The following is a 9,203-nucleotide window of genomic DNA, read 5'->3' as shown; positions in this document are numbered from 1 at the left end:
CTAGTCGGATCAAGGAAACTCAGGTTTTCCGACTTGCTAACTTGTAGCTATACAACTGCTGCGTTCAACCAATTTAGCAAGTCGGAAATTTCTGAGTTTCATGTGTTGCCATGCCAGTCGGGGAACTATCTCTTTCACCTTTGTGACTCAGGCTGTGAAATCTGGCACCACTTTAATTTGGGATGTCCCGCCCACCATTTCATTCGCTCTTCCGACTGGCCATTATCTTCTGGCTGGACGCTACATCGCAGCCATTGACAAAGCACATGCCTGAAATCCTTAGATCCTAGCACAACATAAGATCGTGGTTTTGACACACTAGCACAGGGATGGGCAACTGGTGGCCCGTGGGTTCAGTTTCCAATAGATTTTTAATGTTAAATTTGGGAACTCAGTCCGGGTCTCAATTTACTGTTGAGAGTTAGAATAGTAAAATACACAGGCTGCAGTTTCTCTTGTCAGTCACTCAATTAGCCCATGTCAACGTTCTTATTTTCTTTTTTAGACTGGTAAGTTAGTCTAGCGGCCATCTATCAAAATTTCTAGTAATCATGGTCGAATTACCGACTGGGGGGCCCCATTGATTTTGTTAGTCACTCTCACTCAGATATAATTTAAAAATCTGTCACAATGCAAAATTAATATAATTGCATTACATTTTGTATAAAATTGCAAAATCTTCTCTACGCCCCATGGCAAAATGTGTAGAATTAACCCAAAAATCCCTGTCGGGGGCCTCTTCAAAAATGTTTTGCCCGTAAGGTGAGGGTGGGCACCCCCAATAAAGTTTCGCTTATGGCCCCAAAAGGATCGGGCTAGCTCTGACGGCATGTGTGGGTATGCATACCCACGAGCCACTGCGGCCCCTCATGATCACTTCAGATTTTTTTTGTGGCCCCCGCCCCCATCAAAGGTGCCGATCCCTTTGTATTGTAAACTACTTCCTTTCTGTAAATGTGATTGTGCACTCAAATAATTGACTCCTGACAGTATGTAAATAGTTACATTGTATGTTCGTGTCGTCAGGTCGGCTAGTATTTGTAATGTGATCCTGCCTTGTGCGTTGTATATTGTGAAATAATAAAAAGTGCCGATCCCTGCTCTAGCAGATTCAGGGATTGATTTTAAGTCAAATCAAACATTATTTGTCACATGCGCCGTATACAACAGGTGTAGACTTTACCGTGAAATGCTTACTTACAAGCCCTTAACCAACAGTGCAGTTCAAAAAGAGTTAAAATATTTACCAAGTAGACTACAATAAGTAATAATAAAAAGTAACACAATAAGAATCACAATAACGAGGTTATATACAGGCGACACGGGTACCGAGTCAGTGTGCGGGGCTACACGTTAGTTGAGGTAATTTATACGTGTAGGTGGGGGTGAAGTGACTATGCATAGATCATAAACAGCGAGTAGCAGCAATGTACAAAAGGGAAGTGGGGTCAATGTAAATTTGTCCGGTGGCGATTTTATTAATTGTTCAGCAGTCTTATGGCTTGGGGGTAGAAGCTGTTGAGAAGCCTTTTGGTCCTAGACTTGGTGCTCCGGTACCGCTTGCCATGCGGTAGCAGAGAAAACAGTCTATATGGGTGACTGGAGTCTCTGACAATTTTTAATGGCTTTCCTCTGACACCGCCTATTGTATAGGTCCTGGATGGCAAGGGAGCTTGGCCCCAGTGATGTATTGGGCCGTTCGCACTACCCTCTGTAGCGCCTTACGGTCAGATTCCGAGCAGTTGCCATACCAGGCGGTGATGCAACCGGTCAGGATGCTCTCGATGGTGCAGCTGTAGAATCTTTTGAGGATCTGGGGACCCATGCCAAATCTTTTCAGTCTCCTGAGGGGGAAAATGTGTTGTGGTGCCCTCTTCACGACTGTCTTGGTATGTTTGGACCATGATAGTTCGTTTGTAAATTGGACACCAAGGAGCTTAACTCTCGACCCGCTCCACTACATTCCCGTCGATGTTAATAGGGGCCTGTTCGGCCCACCTTTTCCTGTAGTCCATGATGAGCTCCTTTTGTCTTGCTCACATTGAGGGAGAGGTTGTTGTCCTGGCACCACAATGCCAGTTCTCTGACCTTCTCCCTATAGGCAGTCTCATCGTTGTCGGTGATCAGGCTACCACTGTTGTGTCGTCAGCAAACTTAATGATGGTGTTGGAGTCGTGCTTGGCCACGCAGTCGTGGGTGAATAGGGAATACAGGAGCGACTAAGTACACACCCCTGAGGGGCCCCAGTGTGAAGGATCAGTGTGGCTGACGTCGGTAAGTCACATCCATTGTTGCCTACTCTTACCACCTGGGGGCGGCCCGTCAGTAATTCCAGGATCCAGTTGCAGAGGGAGGTGTTTAGTCCCAGAGTTCTTAGCTTAGTGATGAGCTTCGTGGGCACTATAGTGTTGAACGCTGAGCTGTAGACAATGAACAGCATTCTCACATAGGTGTTATTTTTGTCCAGGTGAGAAAGGGCAGTGTGGAGTGCGATTGAGATTGCATCATCTGTGGATCTGTTGGGCTGGTATGCGAATTGGAGTGGGTCTAGGGTGTTCGGGAGGATGCTGTTGTGAACCATGACCACCCTTTCAAAGCACTTCATGGCTACCGACGTGAGTGCCATGGGACGGTAATAATTTAGGCAGGGTACCTTCGCTTCCTTGGGCACAGGGACTATGGTGGTCTGCTTGAAACATGTTGGTATTACAGACTCTGTCAGGGAGAGGTTGAAAATGTCAGTGAAGACACTTGACAGTTTGTCCGCGCATGCTTTGAGTGCACGTCCTGGTAATCCATCTGGCCTAGCGGCTTTGACTGTTGACATGTTTGAAGGTTTTGTTCACATCGGCTACCGAGAGCGTTATCACAGTCCTCCAGAACAGCTGGCGCTCTCGAGTGTGCTTCAGTGTTGCTTGCCTCGAAGCGAGCATAAAAGGCATTTAGCTCGTCTCATAGGCTCGCGTCACTGGGCAGCTCACGTCTCAGTTTCCCTTTGTAGTCTGTAATAGTTTAAACCCTGCTACATCCGACGAGCGTCGGAGCCGGTGTAGTAGGATTCAATCTTAATCCTGTATTGACGCTTTGTTTGTTTGATGGTTCGTCTGAGGGCATAGCGGTATGTCTTATAAGCGTCCGGATTAGTCTCCTGCTCCTTGAAAGATGCAGCTCTAGCCTTTAGCTCGATGCAGATGTTGCCTGTAATCCATGGCTTCTGGTTGGGATATCTACGTACAGTCACTGTGGGAACGACGTCGTCGATGCACTTATTGATGAAGCTGATGACTGAGGTGGTGTATTCCTCAATGCCATTGGATGAATCGCGGAACATATTCCAGTCTGTGCTAGCAAAACAGTCCTGTAGTGTAGCATCCGCGTCATCTGACCACTTCCATATTGAGCGAGTCACTGGTACTTCCTACTTTAGTTTTTGCTTGTATGCAGAAGGATATAATTATGCTCCGATTTGCCAAATGGAGGGCGGGGGAGAGCTTTGAATGCATCTGTGTGTGCAGTAAAGGTCTAGGAGATTTCTCTCTCTGGTTGCACATGTGACATGCTGGTGTAAATTTGGTAGAACAGATTTAAGTTTGCCTGCATTAAAGTCGCCGGCCACTAGGAGCGCCGCTTCTGGGTGAGCATTTCCCTTTGCATATGGCCTTATAGAGTTGGTTGAGAGTGCCAGCTTCGTTCTGTGGTGGCAAATAGATGGCTACGAATGAAATAGAGGAGAACTCTCTTTGTAGATAGTGTGGTCTACAGCTTGTCATAAGGTACTCTACCTCAGGTGAGCACTATCTAGAGACTTCTTTAATATTAGACATCGCGCACCAGCTGTTATTGACAAAGACACACACCCCCACCCATCGTCTTACCAGAGGTTGCGTCTGTTCTGCGGGTGCATGGAAAATCCCACTAGCTCTATATTGTCCGTATCAACGTTCAGCAACGTCTCGGTGAAACATAAGATGTTTTTGATGTCCCATTGGTAGAGTAATCTTAATCGTAGGTCGTCAATTTTATTTTCCAATGATTGCACGTTAGCAAGAAGAACGGATGGCAGTGGGAGTTTACTCGCTCGCCTACGGATCTTCAGAAGGCTGCCTGATCTGCTGCCCCTTTTCCTGTATCTTTTCTGCACGCAAAAGGCATGGATCTGGGGCTGTTCCAGTGAAAGCAGGATATCCTTCTCGTCGGACTCGTTAAAGAAAAAAGTTTCTTCCAGTCTGCGGTGAGTAATCGCAGTTCTGATGTCCAGAAGTTATTTTCAGTCATAAGAGACGGTAGCATCAACATTATGTACACAATAAGTAAAAAAATAAGTTACGCAAAAAAAACTAAACAAAATTGCGTAATTGGTTGGGAGAATGTAAAACGTCAGCCTTGTTCTTCGGCGCCATCTCATTTTATAGCCTACTTTATCAAAGTAATTTAAAACAATGAATAGATGTTTTTTTTTTACAAAAATCCCTTTGTCATACATGGACAAGATTTAATGAGATTAAAGGCCAGTTCGTAAAGATTTCAGGAAGCCAAGCTAGAGCCCTGTCCGATGTTCATGAGTGGGGGCTGAAGCTTGATCAAGAGAGACTTTTAGAAAATATGCTAATTCTCTAATTCTCTAACAAAAGCATTTTACACTTTTAAGGAAAGTGAAATCTTAGTAATTTTATCATTTGATTGTACTATATTTAGAAAGCATATTTTAAATTCTTATTCATACCGTTTTGTTGAATAGGAAATAAAGTATGTCATATTAAAAAATATATTTTTATCATAATGTACTTCAGCTTGTGTCCTCAAGTAACTACACCTCAGCAATGTATAACTATTTTTACCAGAAAGGTGAGATTTTTGTCTTTCTTGGCGCATGCAGCATTACTAGTTATAGTTTATGGCCCTCGTGATAAATAATAACTTTTGGGATTACAACTTAGTTATATCTAGAAAAGGCTCTTGTCACATGTAATTTACAATAACGCTGGTTTCAACAGATCTCTTCACAAGGACATTAGACGTTTCCTGTGTGGTGTGGGGTGGGGATGCGATTTAGTGATATCTGTTCGTCGACAAAGCAAGACATGGTCACAATGGCAGGTAAGTCATTTAGTTCATTCCTATAACATGACACATACTTTTTCAGTTTATTTGAACGTACATTTAGTTTTTCTACAACACATTGGTTGTTATTCACACAGGCTCATTATGATTCAAAAACAGCTCTCATTTGTCCTGACATTTATTCAATGAGTTTTATAAATTAATGAATCCTATGGAATCAATGCTCTATCACATTAAGTTAAGCATGCATTTCAAAGACTTTTGGATATCACTGCAAGTCATGCACTGGAAAAAATATAATCATTTATAATGAAATGTAATGTATAATGTAGTAAGAAAGAAAAGGATCTTACTGATTCCCATCAAGTATTACCATAAGGGGTATTGCTGTAATACCTTTTGAGGAAACCAAACTGTGCAGACACTATACCAATGCATTTTGCCAAAAGAGAAAATAAATTGTCCATTTAGCTCTTACTATTTTTCTATACTATCCATTTTTATTCAAGAAAGTGTAACCGTTTACCAACAAAACAAGTCTGATCTTCTTTTCAGACCCAAATACCTCATACCTTTTGATTGTGGAGGACTTTGGTGAATTCTTCAACTACGGTGAATTCTTCAACTACACTGACTTCAACACAACTTATGTGCTTGACGAAAACACCCTAACCTGCGATTCTTCCCCCATTTCCTCTGGTGTGACAGTCGTCTTATGTGCCTTATACATCCTCATCTTGCTCTTGGCCATTCCTGGGAACCTGGTGGTGGGGCTGGTGATAGCCTCCAGCAAGCACCCACTGTCTCCCTCTGACTTATACCTCCTCCACCTGGCTGTTGCCGACTTCCTGTTGGCTCTCACCCTCCCTTTCTGGGCCGCTTCTGTCACCGTGGGCTGGGTGTTTGGTGACGCCATGTGCAAACTAGTCAGTGTCTTCCAAGAGGTCAGCTTCTATGCCAGCATCCTGTTTTTGACCTGTATCAGCGTGGACCGTTACCTGGTGATCGTGCGAGCCATGGAGGCGTCCAAGGCTGCTCGTCGCCGAGAGGTCAGCTGGGGCACCTGTGCCGCTGTCTGGCTCGTGGGCGGCCTGCTGTCCCTGCCCGGTCTCTTCAACCACGTCTTCCTCGTACGCAGCACAGAGCAGATGACATGCACCGAGGGTTACGACCCAGGCAGCGCTGAGGCATTGCGGCTGGTCATACGGGTTCTCGGGCACATGTTAGGGTTTCTACTCCCTTTGACCGTAATGGTGGTGTGCTATGGTGTGATTGTGGCTCGACTCCTGCGGACCCGGGGCGGTTTCCAGAGGAACAGGGCCATGAGGGTGATTGTTGCGCTGGTTTTGGCCTTTCTGCTGTGCTGGATGCCCTACCACCTGGTGGTGATGGCGGACACCCTATTCCGGGCAAAAGTGGTGAGGTACGGGTGCCGAGAGAGGAGTGCTGTGGACACCGCCATGTTCGCCACCCAGAGTCTGGGCCTGCTGCACAGCTGCGTCAACCCGGTTCTGTATGCCTTTGTCGGGGAGAAGTTTAGGAGGAGGCTGCTCCAGATGCTCCAGAAAGCGGGTGTGATGGAGCAGCGAGCGTCGTTGACCAGGGCCAGCAGATACTTCTCTCAGACCTCGGAGGCCACCTCCACATTCATGTGATCTTAAAATGTGTGTTTTACCCCTGATTTATAAGAAGAATCAATGAGTCATGATGAGGACTCCGGTGCTATGCTGTGGGTGTGCAGGAATACGCCCACATAAATATCAACAAACTGGAATTTTAAAACTGCCTTACTTGAGACCACATTTGTCTTTACATGTGTTATTGTATTAACTCAATGCATCGAATGTTTGCGAAAAGGAAGTGTAACGCCCCTGGCGGGTATTGAACGTATGTCTCCCAGCATGTAGGCAAACCTGCTAACCACTGCTCCAATAAATCTGTACCATTTTGGGGGATATAGTAACAGGCCTACGTAGGCAAGGTCCATGACATTATTTTCTATTCATAAACATTGTTTAGGGACAATTCTGAAAATAATAAGTATGTCAAAAATATTGACATAACAAACTTGGCGATGCCATACATATGCATGTTTTCCGTTCTAAATCAGACCTTTCATAAAACTGCGTGTGTGAATTCACCTTTTTTTGTTGACAATAGCACCCTTTTTTGCTGTATAATATGGAACTATTGAAATTAGTTTCTAAAAGAAAGAGCAGTGGCACATTTTGATGACACTCCTGTAGAGGTGTGGGCAGAATGTTTTAATATTTTAGTGACTTTTTTTCAAACTAAATATACATGCTATCAAATATAGCAGGTGCCAAACACTTGATTGATTGTACATTAGAAACATCTTAAGTGAAATTCTACAGCCCACACTTCTACAGTATGCAAAATACAAAATGTTCATCATTTTGTTAATCAATAGATGTTTCTATCTCCTGCCTTGGTTTAGTCTCTGATATTAAAGAGGCTATTACCTTGTGCTCCTATTGCACAGCAATACTGTAGCCAATACCCATACTGTCAAATATTTAACATAAGCTACCAGTCTATTTACTGTGTTGGCAGAATGCTTTAATCTTTTGCATTAACTTATGCTGTATTTGGCAAAGTACTGAATGTTTCTGAAAAAGAAAATGTCAAATTGTTGTGGACCTGTCAATATAATGTTTTAATTTAATGTTTTGTAATGACTTTCCCCCAAACCTAATATGCTGGACTGTCAGCAAATTGTCTAGGCTACTCAAAAACAAATAATTGAATTATTCAAAAAATTAAACACAGATTTTTGCTCTTCTCACTAACTGCAAATGGCTGCAACTTATGTTTAAGTATGTTGTGACACATGTATGGTCATATTTTTGCCGTTTTTATTTCATTTTGTTATTTTATGGGGCCATGCCTTGTCAATTTTTAGGCCGTCTAGGTATTTGCATTTAAATTAATGTGTATGAGTGCTGTGACATCAAATGGGCGCGTTAGTGAGGTCTTGGAGGTTTCTTCTTCAATCTTGTAGAATGCCTACTACTGAACACCACTAACGTTTCTCCATCAATCTATCCTGTTAATTCAGGTATGTAATGTGCAATATGTTGCGGTAACATGGTTATTTACATAGTCCATGAGTTTAGTGACGTTTAAAGGAGGGAATATTAATCGAGTGAAAAACTTGTTGGTATGTTCCCCATTGTAAGTAATGAAGGTTGGCTAGGTTGCTAATGGTTTACATGGAAGGGATTAGATGGCACCCAAACTTTTTTTGTACTTTTTTTCAACAGTGTTTTAGCTCTTGTTTTATTTTCTAGGAACGAAGGCAGTTTAGTTCAAGGAATATATGCGATGTGACGTTAAAATGTGTTAAACTGTTGATATCTGTAAAAAAAAAAAAAAAAAAAAAAAATTTGCTTTATGCTAACCAAATGTACATTTGAAGTCGGAAGTTTACATCCAATTTTTCAACCACTCCACAAATGTCTTGTTAACACACTATAGTTTTGGAAAGTCGGTTAGGACATCTACTTTGTGCATAGTTCTTATGGATCCCTTCGCGCGCCAATCCCTTTAGCGGGATCGATTTGACAACACCCAGTGAAATTGCAGCGCGCCAAATTCAAAAACCAAAATACTCATAAGAATTCATAAAAGATACTAAAGATTAACTTCTTGTTAAACCAGTTGCAGTGTCAGATTTCAAAAAGGCTTTACGGCGAAAGCAGACCATGCGATTATCTGAGGACAGCGCCCAGCATACCAACACATGAAAATCAGATTTCAACCAGGCAGGTGCAACATAAAAGTCAGAAATAACGATATAATTCATGCCTTACCTTTGAAGATCTTCTTCTGTTGGCACTCCAAAATGTCCCATAAACATCACAAATGGTCCTTTTTGTTCGATTAAATTGCTTCTTTATATCCCCAAAATGTCCATTTATTTGGCGCGTTTGATTCAGAAAAACACCGGTTCCAACTCGCCCAACATGCCTACAAAGTATCTAATAAGTTACCTGTAAACTTTGTCCAAAAATTTCAAACAACTTTCCTAATCCAACTTTAGGAATTTTAAAACGTAAATAATCAATAAAATTTAAGACGGAATATACTGTGTTCAATAGCGGATAAAATGAGTTCCAGGT

The 9,203-nt window shown here is 42.7% G+C and overlaps 1 protein-coding gene across 1 annotated transcript; it reads left to right on the top strand.

Moving 5' to 3' along the window:
• Positions 1 to 4,377: 4,377 nt before the first annotated feature.
• Positions 4,378 to 8,476, top strand: LOC120064495 (C-X-C chemokine receptor type 2-like). Its single transcript, XM_039015114.1, has 2 exons — positions 4,378 to 5,097; positions 5,617 to 8,476. Exons 1-2 carry the CDS (start codon positions 5,043 to 5,045, stop codon positions 6,714 to 6,716), a joined length of 1,155 nt encoding a protein of 384 aa, XP_038871042.1. The 5' UTR covers positions 4,378 to 5,042; the 3' UTR covers positions 6,717 to 8,476.
• Positions 8,477 to 9,203: the final 727 nt, after the last annotated feature.

This window comes from Salvelinus namaycush, chromosome 19 (genome assembly GCF_016432855.1).
Source record: "Salvelinus namaycush isolate Seneca chromosome 19, SaNama_1.0, whole genome shotgun sequence".
Taxonomy (NCBI): Eukaryota; Metazoa; Chordata; class Actinopteri; order Salmoniformes; family Salmonidae; genus Salvelinus; species Salvelinus namaycush.
The sequence above is the reverse complement of the archived record's forward strand: the minus strand, read 5'-3'. Positions and strand labels throughout refer to the sequence as shown.

Bases quoted from the DNA above. Each gene is read 5' to 3' on its own strand.
- LOC120064495 (XM_039015114.1), top strand. From the start codon at position 5,043: ATGCGATTTAGTGATATCTGTTCGTCGACAAAGCAAGACATGGTCACA. The intron at 5,098-5,616 runs GTAAGTCATTTA...TCTTCTTTTCAG, and splicing joins AGACATGGTCACAATGGCAG to ACCCAAATACCTCATACCTT.